At 50.2% G+C, this 23,481-nt stretch overlaps 1 protein-coding gene across 19 annotated transcripts in view; it reads left to right on the forward strand.

Moving 5' to 3' along the window:
• Wnk (Wnk kinase) overlaps nucleotides 1-23,481 on the forward strand; it is a 541,117-nt gene that overhangs the window by 409,197 nt on the left and 108,439 nt on the right. For 18 of the 19 annotated variants that reach the window (XM_075670005.1, XM_075669987.1, XM_075669985.1 and 15 more), the window contains 2 exons: nucleotides 6,851-6,945; nucleotides 7,027-7,141. In XM_075670005.1, coding sequence (XP_075526120.1) covers nucleotides 6,851-6,945; nucleotides 7,027-7,141 — 210 coding nt within the window. The remainder of the gene's footprint in view (nucleotides 1-6,850; nucleotides 6,946-7,026; nucleotides 7,142-23,481) is intronic. The other variant, XM_075669988.1, reaches the window with a different exon arrangement.

Raw genomic sequence — 23,481 nt, forward strand, 5'->3', positions numbered from 1 at the left:
CGGTGAGGGAGGACTCGCATATTCGTACTTTCTGATGATTGGGCTGGCCTGACACTGGGGAGTGAGACAAGCCATCCGCGTCCGAGTGTTTACGGCCAGAGTGGTACAGCACTCAAATATCATACTCTTGGAGGCGAAGCGCCCATCAAGCGAGGCGGCCTGAGGGATCTTTCAAGGACAACAGCGAGCAGAGTGCATGGTGGTCCGTGATGATGTCAAACGGGCGGCCGTAGAGGTAAGGACAAAACTTAGTTATGACCCAAATGATAGCCAGGCATTCTTTTTCTGTAACGAAATAGTTTGCTTCCGCTTTTGTGAGTGCGCGGCTAGCGAAGGCAACAACGTATTCATCGAAGCCAGTCTTTCGTTGTGCAAGAACAGCGCCAATGCCAACGCCACTGGCATCCGTGTATATTTCTGTCGGTGCGCTTGGGTCAAAATGTCGGAGTATGGGGAGGGAGGTTAGAAAACGGCGCAGCGTCATGAATGCGGCATTGCAAACTGGCGTTCAGGCCAAGAGGTCGTGGTTACCCGTGAGAAGCTGCGTCAAAGGTGCTATTATGGTGGCGAAGTTGCGGATGAAACAACGAAAATAGGGGCATAATCCGATGAAGCTGCGGAGTTCTTTTGTGGTCTTTGGTCGTGGGAATTCGGCAACGGCTTGGAGTTTGGTTGGATCTGGGAGCACACCATCTTTCGAAACAATGTGGCCAAGGATGACTAGCTGCTGGGCGGCGAAGCGACACTTTTTTAAGTTGAGCTGGAGTCCAGCATCGGCAAGGCAATTGAGCACGCGTTTGAGGCGGAACAGGTGAGAAGAAAAGTCTGGGGAATAGATGACAATGTCATCGAGATAACAAAGGCATGTCTGCCATTTGCGGCCCCGGAGGATGTTATCCATCATTCTTTCAAATGTTGCAGCTGCATTACAGAGGCCAAAGGGCATCACGGTAAATTCATATAGGCCATCAGGCGTAACAAATGCTGTTTTCGGGTGGTCTGCGTCAGCCACGGGGACCTGCCAATAACTGGATCGTAAGTCTAAGGACGAAAAGAATTCAGCGCCTTGGAGGCAGACCAGTGCGTCGTCAATACGGGGAAGAGGATAGACATCTTTCCGGGTTATCTTATTTAGACGCCAATAGTCCACACAAAAACGAATAGTCCCATCTTTCTTTTTGACCAGCACTACCGGGGAAGCCCAGGGACTGTGTGATGGCTGTATAACACCGCGTCGAAGCATGTCTCCTACGTGCTCATCGATGACGCGGTGCTCCGTCGCAGACACACGGTATGGACGTTGGCGTAGCGGTGCATGGCTTCCGGTGTCGATGTGACGAACGACTGTGGAGGTGCGTCCTAAACATTGTTTTTGGAGGTCGAAAGAAGTTCAAAATTGGTTAAGGAGGTCAACGATCTGCGTGTGCTGACTCGGAGTGAGGTTAGGGTCAATAAATGGAGCAAACATTTGGTCACATGCAGGCGCAGAGACAGGGAGAGCCATGGCGTCAACGTGAAGAGGAGTCGAGTCATCAGGCACATCGTACACAGAGCTCGTGTCGAATTCGTCAGCAAACCCGAGGCACTCGCCACGATGTAAGCTTGATGGACGCGAAAACGGATTCGAAACGTATACTGCGCTGGAGCCGTGGCAAAGGGAAGCAAGAAGGGATGACTGCGTGCAGCAAGTTGAGATGGCGTGAAAAGAACTGTGGAATCGCAGAAAGCAGCACAGGAAATGGGTACAAGGGCAGCAGAGAAAGGAGGGATATCAGCGTCGGTGGTGACGAACACCCGAGCAGAAGGTGGAGGCAAATCTTCAGAAGGACTGCCGCAAAATGGAGCCAGCGCAAGTTCCGCACGGGCACAATCAATAACAGCGTGATGAGATGAGAGGAAGTCCCATCCTAGAATGATGGCATGAGAGCAGCGGGGAAGAACAACAAACTCAATGTAGTGTAGACTGTCTTGTATGGCGACACGGACGGTACATGTTCCTAAGGGCTCAATTGGCTCAGCGCTTGCTGTACGTAGCGAAATGACAGAAAACGGCGTCGCGACTTTTCGGAGCGTACGGCGAAGCTGGTCGGCAATCACGGACACTGCGGCACCCGTGTCGACAAGCGCGTGAACGGCGACACCTTCGGCAAAAACTTCAATGATGTTCGTAGGCAATAAACGAGGGCTTGAGCAGTTCGAAGAGATCACAGTTCTTGCCTCCGGAACTGCGCCTTTTAGTTTTCCTCCACAGCTGGAGGGTGGCAGACGATTGGGGAGAGGGAACGTCGACGGGGAGATGGAGACCGACGTGTGTTGAAGCTTCGGGGAACAGGAGATGAAGGAGCCAAGTGCGGAACTGGTGGCGAATAGCGGGACTGGGAGTCAGTAGTATTCCCTTGACATCTCGCAGTATCGGGAGGATACCAACCCCACCGGCGGCAGAACCGTGCCACGTGGCCAGCAAAGCCACATGCGAAGCAGATCGGCCGGTTGTCTTGGGTACGCCACGGATTATCAACAGGGGGCCTAGGTAGCGGTGCACTGTTTTGAGCTGGGCGTAGGGGCTGCGGAGGCACGCAGAAGCCGCTTCTGGGCAAGTAGTTCGCAGCTGGAGAAGGCGAGACGTAGAAGCCGCTTGCGGGGATGTAGTGCGCAACTTCAGGCGGTGGTCTTGGCCTGGCGACGACGGCAGCGTACGTGAGCGGAACCAGCGCTGAGGGTGGCTGATTAGCGAGAGGTAGTGCGTCGCTGACTTGTTCGTGTATGACGCGTCGGAGTTCCGGGGACAAAGACTCAGACGACTGGGTAGCAGGCAACAGTGGCAGTTGGCGCGCGACTTCATCGCGAACGAATTGCTTGATTTGGTTGAGGAACGAAGAGTGGGCGGGAGCAGCACTGGAAGTGTCAGTTAAAGCCGAAATCGTGTCGTCGGGCACGGCAGCTCGGCGCGTAGTAAGACGTTGTTTGCGGAGCTCATCGTAGCTCTGACACAGTGTAATGACATCGTCAATCGTTTGAGGATTTTTCGCCAAGAGCATTTGGAAGGCGTCATCCTCGATGCCCTTCATAACATTCTTGATCTTTTCAGAGTCGGGCATGGCGGGATTAATGCGCCGGCAAAGGTCAACCACGTCCTCAATGTAGCTTGTGAAGTTTTCACCCTTTTGCTGAGCGCGACTATGCAAGCGTTGTTCTGCGCGAAGCTTGCGCACCGCAGGGCGACCGAAGACTTCTTTGAAAGAATGGGTAAATGCTGTCCAGGTGGAGAGGTTGGACTCGTGATTCCGGAACCAGAGATTAGCGACTCCAGAAAGGTAGAAGATGACGTTAGTCAGTTTAGCTTGGTCATCCCATTTGTTGTGCGCACTCACGCGATCGTATGACAACAGCCAATCCTCCACATCATGGTCGTCGTTGCTGCTGAAGACCGGAGGATCTCGTTGACGTAGAGCACCGGAGCAGACGACAGGTGATGCCAGGGGAGAATCGGGCTGAGCGGCGTCCTGAGGCATGGCAGAAATGGTAGGGAGTGTCCGGCTGCGGAGTTCCAGGTTTGGGAAGGGCCCAGCACGTCCACCAAATGTCAAGAGGCGTTATAGTTCGGTTGCTAAAACGCTCAGATAGCAGAGCACCGCAGCGAGAGGACACAAAGCTTCGGCGACACAGGCACAAGGCTTCCAAGCACTCGTTGTCGTCGTCTTTCTCTAAGCAGTGCCTGCTGCTCATTCTTCTTTAGTACAATACGTACAAGTCTCCAATACATCTACGTATCCAAGAAAAAGTCAATGTATATAATGCGTCAAACAAGGCAAATAAACATTTTGTGCAATCACAGATTCACAGAATCCTAGATCGCGCCCCAATTCCATCCACTCCACCCGATGTATCGCGCGCGACGAAAGGCGGCGCGCGCGCTCTCCACTTTTTTGCATGCACACACAAGACTGAGCCACCATCGTCGGCTCACCCATTTCCTACGCTTTCACTCACACATACAGCATGCGGCACGCGGTCACGACGTTATCGCCCTTGGACTTCATACGAAACATGAGGGTGACGGCGACAGCAGGAATGCGTCTAAAGTGTGTGTCCCCCCCCCCCCATATAATTGCTATCGTAATAATATAATAATGGTATCCGTCAACTGGAGCATGCCGTGGCCGATTATTTTCTGCAAAGAAGAAGTAACAAACCATCACCATGCGACAATTCGCTGCGTCGCAGCAATGTATTTTCTTTTTCCTATTGTTGGGCAGGGGCACCAAAATGAAAAAAAAAATACGCAAAGGAGAGTATGTTGGCCACAATCCAATGCCTACTTTGGGCACCTAATGTGGCTACCAAATGAATATCGAAGAAAACGTGAGACGCTTGGTCCACCGAGAACCATACGCATAGTGCTCAGTAACCTACACCGGCGAGACGAGACTTTCCGAAAAGGTTGCGCTCAAGCGAACGCGGTACAATTCATTGAGTCTTCACAGTGATGACGGCGAGCAACCATTGTTTCTTTCTCTCAACTGCTAGCCAGAAGGCAGCCAAAAATCTGCCAGGCGAAAATCCACTCGGCCAGAGAAAACCAAACGCGCACCGAGGTGCGCCGTGCAGTGGTCGGGGCAACACGAGATAAACGCATGTGATCTGGGTGGCTCTGGCACCCCGCGGGTAGGGTAGCAAGAATAAAAAAATTAAGAAGCTCAATGTGTCCTCACAAATAAAAGTCAAAGTAGAAAAAATAAATAAGAACGTAGTTACCCTGGCTTGATTTAGTGTCTTGACAGATGCTTTGGCATAGGTGAAAAAAAATTTTTTATTTTTTTATGCGACATGACGACTCAAATGAACCACAACGCTTCGCCTCATCGGATCTCGCTGCGTGTTTTGTCAACTTGTATGATAGTGTGTTGATTTGCCTTGTCTCGTATGTTTCGATGTAAGATTTAGAAAAGTCAATCCACCTTTGGCGTCAAATGTTTATAACAACATTAAACCTACAAACTTCTGCAATTGAATAGCTGACGCACAACTTCGAAAATGTCAATGCACGTTTCGCATGAAAAGTTTGAGAACTTTATGCCGATAAAGTTTTGAAATTGAAATTCATGCGCTCCGTAGATTCCGCGGCCTCCGCAAAATGCCGCGGCAAGCCCGTTCGCCATCAAAACGCCCTTGAAACTTTTTGCTCAGATGGGGCTGATTGCGTTATGTGACGCCCGGTGCATGAGCGCTGCCGCGAAATCCACCCCGAGTTCGCAATGTTCGAGGTGAAATGTTTTTTCGAGCGTGAGAAAGACATTCTAGACAAAATCCAGAATGATTTTCGGTGCCGGGGGTTGCTTTGGTCGATGGTGCATGGACAACGCGAAAAAATTTCGAGGGGGGCTGAAGCCCCATAAGCCCCCCCCCCGCCCCACTGGCTACACCCGATACAAACATGCATGCATGCATGCATGCATGCATGCATGTATGTATGTATGTATGTATGTATGTACAACTTGCATAATATGTCTGTTCGTAAAGGCATACAAAAATAGATAACACAATAAAGAGATGCCCCGCCACAATGTGCAGTGTTTTTCAAGTTCACTCAAAATTAATGATCAGAGACAAAATCTAATTTTGTTGTGAGCAATAAATTTTCTGTTTAATTGAGCCCGGCGCTATCTTATCACGGCACGGCAGCGCTGCCTCATGTTGACGCATCCGGGGATAGTCATGCTAAATATCAGGCTGGTTAACGTATCTTCGAAAGTGATTGTCCGAGAATATGGCCGAAGTTTGCCAATGCCTTGCTACGCGCGCATATGTTTGCCTTTGGTCTAGACAGTCCGTGGCCAAAATTTTCTAGCGGTGCCTTTTATGGCATTCCTTTAGACACTTTTCACGCTTCGTCAGTGGTCAGAGCAATGCTCCACCCGCCTTATCAATGGCATCAGCCGGCAATGAACGGTGAGTGATAAGAGCGAACGGAACTCGCACAACAGTGGCGCAATTCGCAAATGCAGCTCTTACAGCTTAGTGGCCTGGCTTGGCTTTTCTTGCAGTTTGGGCACAGCCAGCGAGTACTATTGACTTGGCTTCGCCAGTTTCGCTTTTGAGGAGGCTTGGCGATGTATAAAATAAAAATGTCGTTATTTCTGCTCGACTGAAAAACTGATTAGGATGCACGACACATTTTTTTATTTCTTCTACTTTCTTTCTCAGTTTTCTCACTTCTCTCCCTATGTGGAGTGGATTCACTTTGTGGCTTTGTGCCAGGAAGTAGCTTTTTCTCTTTTCTTTTTCCTGTGGTGTTTTGCGAATGCCTCACCAGGACTGCAATCCTCACTGTGTGGAATCGCCAGTATTGGCAGTCACTATGAATGTTCGTCTTAATCGAAGAGTATATGTGAAGGAGATCTTATTAAGTGGACTTTTTTAAAGTGATTCTGTGGAAAACCAACCAAACAATCCCACATTGTTCTGTTTATCCGAGAATACAGCTTAGCGGAGTTCATCTTAACAGGAGTTTACTGTATATGTACTTGTAGCCTATCACATTTACCTTAAATTACAAATATTTACTGGCTTCGTAATTTTGAGCAATTACTGAATGTGTCCTTTGTGAAGCTTATACAAGCTTATACAAGCTGCCTATGCAAGTCTTGAGACATAGTCAGTACTTTTCAAACGTGGTTGTTCTCTTTAGCTGTAACCTTGGTGTGTGTGGTTACAAACATGGCAGCTGAAGGATATGTGAAGCACTTGACTCAGTGCATTGAGTGTGGTGACAAATGCAGTCAGGTAACAGAGCTCATCTTTCCTGTACATTTGCATGGAACTGATACAAGCTGGCCTATATTCCTCATAGGTTGAAGTGCGGCCATCAGCCGATGCAGCCACGCCCCACTGTGCCACTCCGCATGCACTGAGCAGTGAGAACAGCTTTTCAGAGTCGGAGCCTGGGTGAGTGATGTTCCCAGCAACAGTGAGCACTGCTTTATGGTGATTGTGCTTGAACCCCCCCCCCCCTCTCCTACTTCACAGAAGCATGCTGCCCCAACAAGCATACACCGTTGTCACAGACCTCGGCCACCTGCAGCAGAGGCTGGTGGAGTTGACGACCCCAAGCAGCCACCCTGCAACAGACTCTGCTCTTGTGGTAAGTTGCCATTCCTGACTCTACAGTAGGTTGCACTGGAGCTCTTCATTTCACATCAAAGTACTGCTCATTGGCATAGCCAGGGGGGGGTGGGGTATTTGAGAGTTCGACCCCCCCCCCCACTCCCCCTATTTGCCATGGAACAGAAAGCTTCAGGAGGTGAGCTCCAAAAGAGAGAGATGGATGAAAGGGAAAGCTGGGATGTGAACGCAAGGTGAAGACTAATGGCAGTCCAGAGGGGGAGCGAGAGGGTGGAGAAAGAAGGGGAGGTGTCGTGAAGGTGATCCCTTCTTCCATGCACAGAGAACATTGAGGCCCCACTCATGGAGCACCACTGCCTCGTTCCGGATTGTGTAGACCATAACTGATGAGGGGGATCAGCGCTAGAAATTCCAGACATAGATAAAGATAGGACAAGCAGGTGCATAAAACTTGGAGGCATTGTTGCTTCCCACCAGGCCTTCGTGATGTCGAAGAGCTTCTCATTTTTGGTATTTGACCAAATCGTCGACCACTCTGCACAGAAGAATGGCATTCCAAAAATATTGCGACTTGCTTGTCTAGCAAAAGCTTATATGTGCCCCCTTCATCTTTTTTTTTTTTTAAGCGAAGCTTTCTTTGCCTCTTCCTTCAACTTTCCCACTGCTGCTGCGGCTGTTGCTGCTGTCTGGAACACCACGTTGGGGAGTGGTTCAGTGTGGGTGTATACATGACAGGAGCACGGCAGAAAGAAAAGGCGATGCAAGAAACTTGTTTGTGCCTTTGTACTGTGTCCAATGTGCACAATGCTCTTTGGAGCTCCCTGGACATTGCCACTGTAGCAAGCATGTGACGCCCCCCAGGCATAATGTTCGTTTGCCGCCAGGCTCGGTGGCCTGCTAAAGCTTGGCAGGCAACATTGGTCACCCCAATAAACACCGACAAGCACGGCTGCTCGCCGGTCTGTCATCGTTCAGCACCACCATGCTGCGGAGCGTCCGTCTATAGGAGGGTGCCTCGAGCCCTCCCTTGTTCACAAACCCAGGTGGATCATGACACTAGCAACGAGGATGGGATCTCCGTGACACTGGCAACGAGTACCCACGGAGCGTCCCACGCCGCCGCGAGCGGCGAAATACCGCCCACCGTTGCTGCCACCATGCCGCTGTACAGAAGGCTCGAGCCGTTCGAGGGAGATGGGTCCGCCTGGCAAATTTATGAGGAGCAAGTCCACGTGTTCTTCCAGGCAAACGACGCAAGTCCACGTGTTCTTCCAGGCAAACGACGCACCCGAGGCCAAACAGCGGGACATTTTCCTGGCCAGCTGCGGGACCCGCGTCTTCAGCCTCTTGCTCGACCTTCTCAGGCCAGCCACGCCGCACGTTAAGACGCTGGGTGAGCTGCAAGCCATACTGTGCTTGCATTGTAACCCAGCACCGTCCACACTAATGGAGCGTTTCCGCTTCAACAACCAGAGCCCCACCGGGAGGGAGAGACCGTCGGGCAATTTGTTGCTGCGCTACGAGGGTTAGCGAGTGCCTGCGCCTTCAGGGACCAATTGGACTCGCTGCTCCAGGACCGTTTTGTCTGCGGAATCTACAACCCCACCATGCAGATGCGACTCCTGGAGCTTCCCGACCCATCGCTGGACGACGCCATGAAGGCAGCGCTGGCAATGGAAGCTGCCGCCAAGGACGCTGGCGAGATTGCCCGTGCGACTGGCTCACCATCGGTGGAAGCAGCGGTCAACGAGTTGGCGACAAAGGGCAGTACCTGCAGTCGCTCTGGTGGTACCCACTCCCCCTCACAGTGCCAGTTCTCTCAAGCACAATGCTTTACGTGCAGGAAAACTGGGCACCTTGGCACGTGTATGCCGAAGGGGGAGGACGAACAGCAAGCAGCAGCCTGATTCAAGCCCAGGTACCACACAAGACCGCGGCCAGGGTAGCCGTCGCAAGGGTACGCGGCGGAGGCATGTGGCAGCAGGCTCAAGTTCTTCTGCAGCCAGGCTCCCCGTCGTGGCCGAGGACCCGCTGATTTTTGACATGTGGCATACAGGCTTTGTACCGTCGTCTGTGCCGCCGTACATGCTGACCGTCGAAATCTGCGGGCACCCCATTTCCATGGAGCTGGACACAGGGGCCAGCGTGTCAGTAATGGCCGGGAAACTCTTCAAGCGTACTTTCCCTGGCGTGTCCGTCGAGGCTTCGGGCATGATGCTGCGCAGCTCCTCCGGGCAGCTCTCCCATGTCCAGGGTCAGGCACAAGTCAGCGTTCGTTTTGGCGACAGGGAGGCAACCCTTCCCCTTTACTTAACGAAGGGGTCGTCACCGACGCTGCTGAGCCGAAACTGGATTCATGCACTGGAAATTCGTCTGCCAGAGCACCTGGAAGCCAGTCTGCATGTGATGCAGAGCTGCCAAATCTGCCAGGAGCATCAGCAAGCCTCACGTCATGTGGAGATCACCCCCTGGCCGTTCCCACAGAGACCCTGGTCCCGCCTACATGTGGATTTGGGGAACCCTTCAAGGGCCATTACTTCCCGGTGGTTGTGGACGCGTTTTCAAAGTGGGTGGAGGTTCTACCTGTCACCACTCCATCAGCAGGCGCGACCATTACAGCGCTACGACAGGTCTTTGCCGCCCAGGGGTTGCCGGATGTCATCGTGTCCGACAATGGTACTGTTTTCGCCAGCACAAAGTACCTGGCGTGGCTGATGAAGAACAGAATCCACCGGATGATGGTTCCGCCGTACCACCCTGCTTCAAATGGTGCAGCCGAGCGGGTGGTGCAAACCATCAAAGACAAGCTCACGAAGAGCCAGACTGGGGATATCCGGAAGCAGATTGCCCGGATACTATTTCAGTACCGGACCACGCCCCACAATGTCACTGGCCATGCCCCCTGTGAGCTCCTGCTGGGTCAGATGGTCAAGACACTCTTAAACGTCTTGCATCCGGACCTCCGATCCACAGTGCTCTTGAAGCGGCTGAAGCAGAAGCTGGCTGCTGACGAAGGATTCCGTCCCGGGCCTTTGCCAGAGTCGGGAGCTCCAGTTTTCGCCAGGAACTTCTGTCCTGGCCCACCCTGGTCTGCCGGACAGGCGGTGTCTCCTGCCAGCGCCTCATCGCTGCTTGTGCGCATGCCAGACGGGGCCATGTGGCACAGACACGCCGGCCATGTCAGGCCTCGCCTCGGGACCTGGCCAGCACCCTCGACTACCACTTCTGAGTTCCAGCCCGCAGGAGGACTAGCGGCAGCACCAGTCGCTTCCAGCGGAGCATCACCCACCTCGGATGCAGCAACCATTGCCAGTGGTGCGGCACCCGTTGGACCGGTCTCGAGCCCGGCACCACTCGCAAGGCCGACCACTACGGACCCTTTAGATGGAGCAAGGCTGGCTCAGGCAGCACCCGGCATTGCCACACCCGACCCATCAACACCGGTGCCCAGGCGGAGTACTCGACAGCGGAGGCCACCGGACCGTTACACGCCTGGATAGCAGGCACCGTCAACCCAGCTAGGGTGGAGGCAGAGCCTCGTATTTTAAACATGGACATTTGTTTTTTCTTTAACAAACAAACTGGGGGTAAGGGGGTATAGCAAGCATGTGACGCCCCCCAGGCATAATGTTCGTTCGCCACCAGGCTCGGTGGCCTGCTAGAGCTTGGCAATAAACACCGACGAGCACGGCTGCTCGCCGGTCGGTCATCGTTCAGCACCACCACGCTGCGGAGCGTCCGTCTATCGGAGGGTGCCTCGAACCCTCCCTTGTTCACGAACCCGGGTGGATCGTGGCAGCCACATTAGCCACTTGACAGCTGTAATTATCCGTGACCCCCCCCACAAAAGCATTGCAGAAATTCTACTACCGTGCAAGTCCAGAGTGAAACTAGATAGAATGGTAGAGAGGATGCAGAGAGTGAGTAGAATTGACACAGTCGTGAAACAAGTGAATAAGCCTTGCCACTCTTCCCTCACAGTCGCCTTTAAAGGGGGAAGGTTGAAGTAAAGATAAACGAGGACTTGAAGACACGACAGTAGTTATGGGCAATCTGGATAAATTTAACAGTACGGTACGTTTCTGTTATTTCTGAAAAAGAACCACTATGAAAAATTGTCAAGCGGGGGCAGCTTATGCAGGGCGTGCAGAAGCAGAGCCACATTAAAGTGCACCGTAGGGCCTAGGTGACAGGAAGCAGTCGCACGTCAAATCAACACGCTTGTGCCTGCCGCAGTAGCTTTGCGCCTGCGGCATCGTGGGTTTGATCCTGACCACGGCAGCTGCATTTTGATGGGGGCAAAATAAAAAGAAAATGCCTGTGCACTTAGATTTATGGGCACATTAAAGGACACCACGGTGCAAAATTAATCCAGAAGCTGCCACTATGGCAAACCTCAATATCCAAGTGCATGCAGAAACTGAAATATAGGAATGTTAGGGGCCACTGCGCCATTCAACCGGTGAATGTTTAAGAGTGTGACAGTGTATAACAGAGAAGATTATTAAGAAGGGGAATGGGGTGGTGGAGACGAGAGTTGGGACACACACACACATAAAAGGCTTAAAGAATGAAGTCCGCTGATATTTATAGACATAGGGAGGGCGTCTCATCACTGCCCGAACACTCAGCACATAACGGCCATGGCCGGTCAGCTAGCTGAGACTCAGCTACCCTGTTGTAACACATGCTGCTTGGTGCGAAGAGCCCATCCTAACTAAATTTCTTGGCCATTTTCAGAATAGACTGATATCAGACGTGACATTTTCAAACCTCTTGTGGCTAGTGGCTCTTATTTTACTGCGAAGTACAGATGCTGTAATTTTCACGAAGGTTTCTTAACAGGAAGCAGCCTTACTTCGGACTGTCTGCCTCATCAATTCCCGAGTGTGATCAAATAGCAATATGCGTCGCGTGATGACTACAATACCATGATTGCAAGTTACTTCCAAAAATCTCTTCAAACAAGTTGGACAGCGGGTCACTGAAAGTGAGTGAATCTTGCATCATGCGATATTATCAAAGTTCTAGTGCAATGCTTCGTTCCTGTACTTTTAAATTTAGAATAATATAGCATGCCCACAATGCCGAAAGCACGATTGAATGATAGGCAACTTGCAAAATAGTGCCCGCCCTCTTTTGTACATACTTGTGGCCGTACCACTCCATAGAAGATCTGACTGAAATACAGTGATTATCTCCACTGTTACCTGGGGTGCAAGAAGTCTGGCTTGCAAACAAGACACACGATAGTGCACTGTCTTCTTTTTGTTTGGCCCCGTTTTAGCGTTGTTTGTTTTTCCAAGTCATGTACCAGCTAGGTCATCGACATAGATTATATAAATGCACCATAAAAGGAAAATCAAATGTCCATGTGTTCATAGCAATTGCTACAAAGGAAACCCATACGAGTTCCTCAAAAGAAAAGCCTCGCAGTTGAAGAAAAATTCATCTTGGTCCAGGAATCGAACGCAGGACCTCCACTTTTCCGGAGCAGCCACTATACCATCTGAGCTAACCAGGCGACTAGCAGATGGCAGGGCGAAGTCGAATTTGTCTACAACTTGATGCAAAGGCAAGAGTTTGATGTAATAGTTCTGCAGCAACCCGCAAGGTGGAGAGAAGTAGTTAATAAAGGGTACATCAGACATCCACGCATGCGTTCATAGCAATTGCTACAAAGGAAACCCATACGGGTTCCTCAAAAGGAAAGCCTCGCAGTTGAAGAAAAATTCAAATGCATGGATATCTGGTTTTCCCTTTATTAATTACTTCTCTCCACTTTGCGGGCTTCCCCAGAAATATTACATAAATGCACCTATACTTAAGTGAAATTTTACTATATATATCTATACATAAACTAATAAAAGCTCTGCCCCCCTTTGCCAGGTGCCCATTTGCCTAAGTTCCCGCCAAGGTTGGCGATGAAGGAAGAGTTGCAAACGCCGGCTTGAGCATTGGCCTGGCAGTGCTGTAGCCCTCAGTTGGTGAACAGTTGGTACCGACTCGAAGGTGGCTACTCGGCCGCATTTCTCGCGCTTGTGAGGCGGGATCATAGTCTGGGCTCGAAGATGGCTTTCAGTGCCTCGCCCCAGTTGTCGACTTTGCAAAATGGGAGGTGGCCTGCTGGGCACCAGCTAACAGTTCGTGTGGCTGCAAGGCCAGCGCCGTCGGCGCTACAGGTGTTTCACTTGTACCCACAAGCACTGCAAGCAGTTCGCACGGCCATGTCTCGTTTTGTTCTCTGCTTGGAAACTGCACTAATCCACTGAACGCAGTGGCACTGTAATAAGCAGCGTAATTAGCTTGATCCGGGTAACACAGCTGATGCCCGTTGCAAAATTAACAGCCGCATGCATCATCGTCATCAACAATTCACGGCACATGATAATCACCCCACTGGCCCTCACAACAGTCTTTGGCCAGTTCACACACCGCATGCCCATGCGTTGAACATTCGCACCATATGACACCACAGTATTGATGACAATGAGGCTTCGTCAATACTGGGCTCTTTGCTATCACTGGATGTTCGCTTTGCCGCAGGAACTATAAAGCCACTGGCACAGTGCGGCACAGTATGTTGCACATACGCAGTATGTGCAACACCTGGACTTAGAATGTTCCTCGCAGTCGTTGAGCTACACAACTAGCACTGAGATCACTTCTGCCTGCTAAGCAAGTTACTACGCTGCTGCGGGCTCACCGTTTAGTTTTGACTGCTCTCTCTCAGTGACCATTATTGAGGGAGGGTCTGATCTTCATCCCAGTGCTCATCACAAGGCACATAGCGTTTCAGGTCGCACAAGTGTGCGGCTGTACCAGTCAGCTTTCCTTTCATGTTCTCGAGCTGGTAAACAAGAGAGGAACCCTTCTTTAGCACTTAATACACCCTGGTCCACTTCGGCACCACTGAGCCAGCAAACTGTTTGCTAGAATTGTTGAGGACGTGCTGGCTGATCTGGCTGTCATAGAGGAACAGTTCGCCTGTCGATAGGCTGCATGAAGCCAGGCAGTCATCCACCTCAGGGTTTCACGCTTTGGCACACATGTCAGGAGCGGGCACAGCTAATGATGTCCCGCTTCAAGCCTGGCCAAGTAGCGACTTGGCATGTTTTGGGGCCGCTCACGTGCCCAGCAATACACAACTCATGAAAGTAGCCTTGCAGTGCTCCTCTTAACATGCATGGTGTCACCACCTTAAACGCCTTACTTGTGTCATCCTCAGTGGGAATATACCTTGTGAGGTCTTACCCATGTTCTTGAGGCAAAGGAATGACAACACAGTAGTGCAAACAATCACAAGGGCATTTATTGTGCCTTTTATGCACTAATTTATAGCCAGCTGAATTATTACTGTTATATTCAGTTTCGTAATTCATTTCAGTTCTTTATTCCCCAGGGGGCGCTTCTGTTCTTCATTATATATATTGGTTGTATATGTGAAATAAATGGCTTTTTACTTCGGGACGGCTGGAGCCTGACTTCCACCTTCGGTCAATACCACATTGGCGACGAGGATCCGCCCACCATGAGCTTCACCGGGCTTGCTCCGCCACCGTTTCTCCTTCCGACGCCCGGCGATCCGTCATTGCCATGGCAGCAGTGGGAGCAGCTGTTCAACGTGTACTTGCTGGCATCCGGAGCCGCCGCATTCAAGCCGGAGCAATGCAAGGCTATTCTTTTGCATTGTTTGGGGGCGGAGGGCCAGCGTATTTATCAGACGCTACATGCAGGGACCAGCGCCACAGCACCGGCCGCGCCAAGTCTGTCGTGGCCCCTCCTGGCGAATACGACTCTGCACTCGCCGTATTGCGGCACCAGTTTTAGACGTCGCGCAACGTTATCGAGCGTCATCGCTTTCACCGCCACAGCCAAAACAGAGGCGAGTCCGTTCATGACTTTGTTGCCGCTCTACGGGAGCTAGCGTCACATTGTTCGTTTGCCTCGCAAGATGATGCTCTGCAGGATCAATTCGTTGCCGACATAGCTTCCAAGCACGTACGTGAGTGGTTACTGCTCGAGGGTTGCACACTTTCATTCAAGAATTCTGTTCGAATTGCACTTCAGTTTGAGCAGGCGGCTGAAGAGCTAAGGGAGCTTTCTGCTTCAGTCGAAGCAATTTCATTGCGGTAGCGTCGTAAATCGTCCTCGCATTCTTCGAAAAAAAGGAATTCGCAACCGGCAGCCACCTTTGAGCAGAATTTAACGAGGAGCGCGGGCGGCTCACGTGTGCTGCAGCGGAACTGCCCTCCTCAGTGGAACCGAGAACAGAGTAGCCGCTCCGGTTCGCCACATTGGGCTTCTTCGATTTTCCACTTTTGGCTACCCGCGGGCTGCCAGAGCCAGCCAGAGTGTCTTCGTTTTTCTCGGGTTGCTCCGCCCACCGCACTACGCACTTCCGCCAGGCGTTCGTTTTGCTCGCGCTGGAAGGTTCTGGCTACCCGCGGGCTGCCAGAACCTGCCAGGATGATTTTGGTCTGGCTGCTCTCTGGAAGTTCTCTGGCTAGCAGACGACTAAAAGAGGCGATGGGCGCTCGCCGCCATCTTTACGGGGACTTCACGGATTGCAACGCGGGCGCTTGAGGACTTAAATTTACCTCGCTCAGCCAACTGTCTACGGTCATCTTCGGATTTCCTTACTTCTAACGTTATCTTTTTAGGTGCTAACGCTCCGTTCCGCATTGCGAAGCGGTGTGATACGAGCCGTGGTGAACCGTTTGAAGCTTTTGTGTGTGTGTGTTCCCTGATCGCTTCTTCGTGGCGGTGAACAGCGCGCCACGCTCTCATGCGTACATGTTATCTGCATCATGTTCTACGCAAGTTGTAGACGCTCATTCACACATTGCGGTACATTTTGGGTTCTTCTTTCTCTGGTGGCGTTCCTTTTCACATATTTCGCGTATGTATATCTCTCCTTTCTCTGCAGTTAGCGAAAGCTTTGCAGTTAGCCCGTGTTCGCTCCGTCTCTCCATTGTATGCTTAGGTGACAGCTCGAAACCGATATGTGTTCGAACTGCAGGCCGTTGATCAAAGAATACACTGATTGCACTCTGTACATTTAGACACACGTACATTGGCTTATTGCTCTCATGATTGCGACCAATGTTGTTTTTCGTGTGAAACGTTTCGCTGGTCACAGGCGACGTGCATTTTCACGCACCTGCCGCGTCCCCAGCTCCTTAAATAAGAAGCACCATCAGCCACAACAAACTTTCTGAAATCGAAGCCCAAGCAGGTCGGCGCGAAATTTTATGCGTATGAGACGTACCCGATAACCTGCTTTTTCATGTCTTGTGATGACACAATGCCAACTCATCAATGTCGCTGGTGGTCGACGTGATCGCTGCGAGCAGGGATCCTCCAGCTATCGCTTTGCAGCGCTTTGCAGCACGGAACTTCGAAGCATGTGTCCAATATGCTTACAACGCTACTTTTACTGAGGCAAGGTATGACAGAAATAGTAAGAGGGAAATAGACGAATTCGGCACACGGAGGAGAGACATGGCTTGGTTAACAAAGCGTGTTCGCAACGCAGCAGCCCGGATATTTGGCGACCAGAGGCTGATTAGGCCCCTAGCCCCACAATGGGCGCCAATTTGTGGTCTCTTGGCTACGCTCATGGCTCCCACGCTCTGAGATCGCGCGCGCCGGACAACTACCGCGGGTTCGAGCACTCCGAGCCGCCATGCATGCAAGGCAACTGCGTCTGCGCCTGCTCCGGCCCGCTCCGTGTGCTGACGCGCAGCTTCACCCGTATGCGCCTCGCCGGCCCCAGCTTAGGGGAAGGCGAGACCACGTGCGCAGCATGGGAGACACTAGGCAAAGCTCTCTAGAAACCAAAAAGAATATTTATCAAGCTGGGACTCAATACAAACACACATTTTAACGTCGCGTCTGAATCTGAAGCCAATTAAGACACGAAACATGGCCAAATGGTCGCCGGTGGCCGCTAACAGCGCACCGAAACTGTGTGGTTCTCACACCTGCTCTTGGGACAACGGAACGACAACACAGTAGTGCAAACAATCACAAGGGCATTTGTTGCACCTTTCATAGATCAATGCCCGCTAGCCGTGTTGCTATCCACAAAACATGCCGATGGGCACGCGACAAGTCTAGAAGTCCGACTCACCACGACCGGATAACGAGCGAATATGTTCGCCCCATGCTGAATACCAACGCCTGGTCGTTCGCGTGTACAGTATGGATCGGCGCTCGCACGGCACGTCCGTGGCGCTCGCCGGCCCGCCGCCAAAGACCCAGCGTGTTCTCCCCTGCGCCCCCAAGTAACCCCGCCGTGAGGCGGCGTTAGCAGTGCAACACTCGCGCCATCTCTCGTACTGCGCCTCAACCAAACCGACTGCCGCAGGCGTCATGCAGGCCACGCGGCGAAGCGGCATTGCAGGAGATGGGAGCTATGCGGGAAAACAACATATCAAGGGACACGTGAGAGTCACGCATCCCCACACAACAGAGAGAACAAAGAACCCAGGAGTAAGAGGCTGCGTATCCTTCGGTCAGCGCCTGCCATCGCGTGCCCCACAGCAGAGAAAATGGAAATAGAAAAAAAAACGACAGACGAACAGACGGGGGCACAATCGGGAGACGCTGCCTCAGGACATCAAGACAACGAAAGAGTGCGCGCGCACCGAGGCCGGGACCCCGACAAGTCGAAGTAACCATCGGCTGGCGGCAGACAAACGGGGTCGCCGTTGACAGAGAGGAACACGTACGCACTTTCAGACACCCCGATGTGGTTTCCCCGGGCTTGCCTTGTGCACGCGTACCCAAAGTGCATGCAAGCAGGCCTCGAATCTCGCCAAAATGTCGGCCAATGGGAAGAGCCTGACCTTCCCGTGGGCAGGATGACAGCAGAGCGACAGTGTTTCATGACCCGCTGCCACCTCGTCCAGGCAAGGAGGAGAGGGACACGGAGCCCCCGGAAACACAGCGCAATGGCTCCATGGAACCACCACGAGAGCCCAAAACCCCACAACATAAATATTGGTGTAAGAGCATAAACATTTGCGACTTACAAATATTCTCGTGTACACATTTTCTAAGCCTTCAACTATGTGTATAACAATGCATAAATTTTTTATTCTTATAAGTTTATTTCCTTTTTTTATTGTTCTTATTCATGAATAAACAATACTATGTACCAATGCAAACTATTTTTTTCTCACTTTACGGTCACCCTAGAAGAATTACGGTAATTTTTTTTTTTTTCGCAATAGGGCCCTTTGAAGAATTTAGATATGCAATAAAAAAATCGACCCTGGCCGGTCGCATATGGCGAAAAGTATCAACCCTTAAAGGGTTAAAATGTACCACAAGTTTTACTGGTCGCATGGATATGGGCCAGGTTAATTTTGGCATTATGTATAAGCGCTCAGCTTGAACACATGGGGGCCGGTGAGGAAGAAAACAGAAGAGAACTGGCCAACTATTCATCGTGGGCCTAAGTGCATTCTAGTCACGTTTTATGTGCATTCTTGAACTTATTTCCCATAACCGGATATTGCAATCGATTTTTGCTACATCATTTCGCACTTGTGACTTAGCTATCAGTGCACCCCGAAGTTTATGACCTGTTGGGGTAGCCTTTACAATGGCTATGGCGTTGCACTGCTGAACTCGAGATAGCTGGTGTTTTCATTGCGGCTGTGGATGCCACATATTGATGATGGAGAGATGCAAGAATGCTTTTAACGCAGAAATTGTAAAGGTGCAAAAATAAAATTTATTTGCACAACTTTTTTATGTTGTGCTGTGCTTTAATGAATCAAATGAAAGAAAGCGAGAACTTACAACACCATTTATTACTTTTGATTGCCGCAGATTTACAAAGACTAAGGTTGAATGTTGTACACTGCAACAGCCGCCACTTCGATGGGGGCCGCCACGTTTGTTGACACAAAACTATTGCATTGAGTTTGAGTTGCTGCACTATGTCAGCAAGATAGCGTTGCCAACACAAATGCAAAACCCTCTTTGGGTCTCGCGCATGTGCAGTGGCACTGACACTATTTTTTTGATTGAAAACTCCCTAAAGTTCATGGCATGATCTCAGTGTATTGCATGATGTCGTGTTTACTACAGGTGCAAGTACTCGATCGGTCTTGCGGTGAGCCTTTGCCGCAAGCCGTGACTGTCGCACTGTGTTGCAGCCTCAGTTAATAAACCCGCATTTGTGCCATTCTCTATGCCATATCGGAGAGTCGACGAATGTGGCTGCAGTACCTTTGTGCGTCGCAGTGTGAAGGAGCATTGTGTCCTTTCATGACCGTGCTCGCAAGGTAACCTCGCGCAAACCCGTCTCCACAACATATTGACTATATCAGTTAAAATTTGCATGGTATGTGATGAGCATACGTGCATTTGGCCCTGCACCAAAAGTGCTTGCTGCTACATCAAATTGGCTTTTTGCCTTTGCCAGGACTTGCGCTGAAAGGTGAAATGGCTGTTCCACCAGTGATAACTTCACCCGTAAAAATGGTCCATGAATAGCCAGATCATCCTATCAGCACACTAAGTCCTGGCTCCTCATCAACTTGCATCTACATTTGGTCGTCAGCCAAGAACTTGTTTTCCAGTTGGGACACTTTAACAATTTTGTTTGGTCCTGAAAGTGTAAAAATGCAATGTACTCTAAAAATACTATGGTAAACTTCAACTTAAAAAGAAAAAATTGCAGCTGTTGCACAAAACAGCTGCGAGTTGACAGTGCAGCGATGTCGTGGCAGATCACCGGATGGACAATTGCTTGTACAAGGTGAAGACTTGTGTCATGTGGACTATGTAACAGCACTTCAACTACTTTGCAGCTTTCAATTCAAGGAGGAGATGCACCACCAAATGTGTTAAACCCTATGCTTGTCTCTCCTACTACCCTGAGGCTCATCTCGTTGCTACACCTTCTTTGAGGAAGGAGCTCTGGCTACCACCATCTAAAATGCCTCTGACAGCGCGGTGCTTGTTGTTGTGGATGACCAAACCACAATAAGACTGCAGATATACTTTGTTGTCTTTGCCGTTCACTCTCTGCCCCCTACTCGAAAACACTCTAAAGTGTGATACAGTGAAACCTCGTTAAACTGTAGTTGTCCAGATCTCGGAAGAAGTACATACTAAACGGTAGTACTGCTTAACCGAAATAGCATGACATCGTCCACTTACCTGTCAAAAACGGAAGAGAGAGTGTGATGAAAGGGGAAAAAACATGCAGTATTTATTTACTTCATGCGACAAAAGTATTATTTTCGTTTGATGCCGTGGTGGCCTAGCAGCGACGACAGTGGCCTCAAACTTTCTAGAGCTGTGAGCCAGCTTTTCAGCCAGCCCTCTCTCCTCGGCAAAAAATTGCACGTCAGATTCGTTGTTGGCGTTGCATATTCTCTGTGCACAGTCGCGGTAGCATTGCAGAAGTCGTGAGGCACCTTTTCATTGTGGGGTGCTGTTCTCGTTGCGACGATTGCATTCACAAGGCTGACATAATGTGCAGCTTCTGCCACTGTCGGGCCTGAATCGCCCATGCTGTCGCTTTCCGCGTCATCCTTATCACTGTCGCTAGGTGACACTTCGGCAAAACAGAGGCAACGATGGCGAAAAGTCTAACCTCGCAGCCGACATATCTTCGTGGTCACAGCAGCGCTGCCGAGCAACTTCTTCACATTACAAATGCCACACGTCGTAGTCAACAGTAGACCCATGTCATGTGCGAGCGCCAACTTCTTCTTGTCACGATCAACAGCACGAACTATGTCTAATTTTTCTTCTATGCTGAGCACCCGGCGTCTTTTTTATCCGAGCTTCGGCATGACGCGAGTCCTCGCTTACACGACGCCGAAATGATGTTCATGTTGATGTGCCTTCACGCACAAACGCACAGGGCTCTTGGAGGCCGTTGTTCAGATCTCTAAGGCTTGTTGTTCTGCCAGGCTTCCCGATGGAGACGAAGCACCGCCGTGTTTGCGCGACGAAAAGCGGAAACACTACGTATTAACCGATTTGTATAGAATAAGTTGGTACGGTTTATGCGGATACAAAACACATTATGTTCAATGGCCACTGAGTCAGGGATTTCAATTTACTACTTTTAAAAGGAAACTACTGTTTAAGCGGGTGTAGTTTGACGAGGTTTTACTGTATTGATGTTTCTGGGGAAATAAATACTGCTGTGCGTCTTCGTGATGCCTCTGGACGCGTTTTCTCGTATGAGGGATCGCGCATACTTATTGCATGCCTTCCATGATATCGGCTTAACTTGGCAGGTTCGCGCCTGATGACCTCTATACGTGTAGCGAAGACATCTGTTGTTTTTGGAGAGTTCACCCACATGCGTACCATGCTTCTTTGAGTGGCTGAAGAAACAGTCCGCTTTCAAATGCATTATGTAAAACAGAAGATGTGGCACCTCTTACTGTCGTTTCAGCTTGTTCCCTGTGTTTTTCACATGGCATCATGCACTGCTCATGACTTGCCAATCAACATGAATGAATGCCAGTAGTTTCTTCAGCTTGGCATCTGGGGAAAGTGCTGCTGAAGCTGATTCCAATACAAGTTGAGTGTCGTCTGATGCATACCTCCTTAATGCTTTAGTTTGCTGCTCAAGTAAACACAAGAATGATATCGTATGGTGGAGCCCTTTGCAATATGTCAATAAGCGTTGCCGAGAAACTTAACGTAGGCACGTTGAGAGAATTCAGACAACGAATTTGCAGGTGTGTAGCATCATACAGTCATGTGAGACAGTTCCTAGTTTAATATGGCCAGTATTCCTTAGAGCGGCTAAGTGATGCTGCTCTTCTGCTTCTGTCACCAAAGCACTCCTTAAGTATATCGACAGCATCATGATAACACGACGCAGATGTTGGAAATCCCGGAATTGCTGCTGCGGCTTTTCCAGCGAGATACTATCAAAAGCAAAAAAACTTTGTTGTTGATGAGCGGGCGTTAGTTAAATGAACTGTCTGCTCGAACTGCTCCCAGAATCCAGGCAACTGATTAATGTCTCCCTTAAATGTTGGCATATCCAGCTTCGGAAGGCTCGGTCTACCAAAACTGTATGCTAAGGCAGTGTTATCCCTTACGTTAAGCTGAACAGATAGTGATTGTGGAGGAATACCTTGGGCTCGTTCCAATGCCTCAATCCGACAAGTTATTTCGGCAAGCATGCTGATTGCTTGGTCGTTGTACTCAGCAGTAGTCACGTATTCCACTTCTAACTCATCATCCGGTATGTGATCCTCGACCTTGTCATCAATTTATGCGAGCATGTCGTTGCTTGACAAAAGGTAGTCATCCATGGCTTTAAAGTTGGGGATGTCAGCATTGGGCGCATTTTGAAGAGACTTGGCTCTCTGAATTACCTTTGTGTCTTGCACTCGTTGGGCCACCCTCCCAGTGTTTAAATGATCCATTAGTCGAAGTTGCATGCAGTCTTGCAGCTGACTGGCACGGGATTTAATCTTCATGTCTACGTTTATCATTCCTCACCACTCGTGGCAGAGTAGAGAGCCCCTCAACGCATGTAATGAGAACAAGGCATGTCCGCACTGGGTTTTCGGCACCAAAATAATATTGAAAATGCGAGACTGACTTGAACACCAAGGTCCCGCTCGAACCTGATCCTTCTTCTCTTTTCTCTATGAGCACCCATTCTTCATTGTAGCACTTCTATTTCTACAGCTTGCGTATGTTTGACTTGCAAACTTCCTGTTCAAGTCTAGCAGCTGCAACTCGGCCATGTAAATGAGCACCTTTATGAGGCTGCGCAGTGCCGCCTCCTGCTCTTGACCCCAAGTCCAATGCTCGTCTTTTCTCAAGAGCTTCGTAAAATGCGCTTGCACTGCCATGCAGTCTACAATGAATTGGCAATAAATGTTCACCAATCCCAGAAAGCGTCTTAATTTCGCCAATATCTTTTGGTGTCGGGTGTCTCAGTATAAAAATGTCTTTTCCATTCATTGTCAGGATTTGAGACATTCCGTACACCTTTCACATTTCCTAGGACAATATTACATAAAGAATTGTCCATGCATAAGACCCGAGTCTTGCCTGTGAAGAACAGTGATGCGATCTCCACGTAGGTAGCTTCAACAACCTTCTGTCCAGAAGACAGACCGAGGAAATTTTTTCTGTCAGCTTACTGTCTGGCACGAGGGACCTTTTGACAATAATAGAGTCGCATCCCGTATCTCGCAAGACAGTAGTGGGATGCACACCTTCGGCAATAGGCATAGACTTTTCGTCTCATGTTTGCGTTCTTCCACGTTCTGAACTTCCGGGAGCTCGACGCCAGGTCTGCGCCTTTTCGTTAACTGCCTTGTACCCATCTACTTTCTGCATCGAGCT

The sequence above is a fragment of the Dermacentor variabilis genome, chromosome 9, assembly GCF_050947875.1.
Source record: "Dermacentor variabilis isolate Ectoservices chromosome 9, ASM5094787v1, whole genome shotgun sequence".
NCBI classification, from domain to species: Eukaryota; Metazoa; Arthropoda; class Arachnida; order Ixodida; family Ixodidae; genus Dermacentor; species Dermacentor variabilis.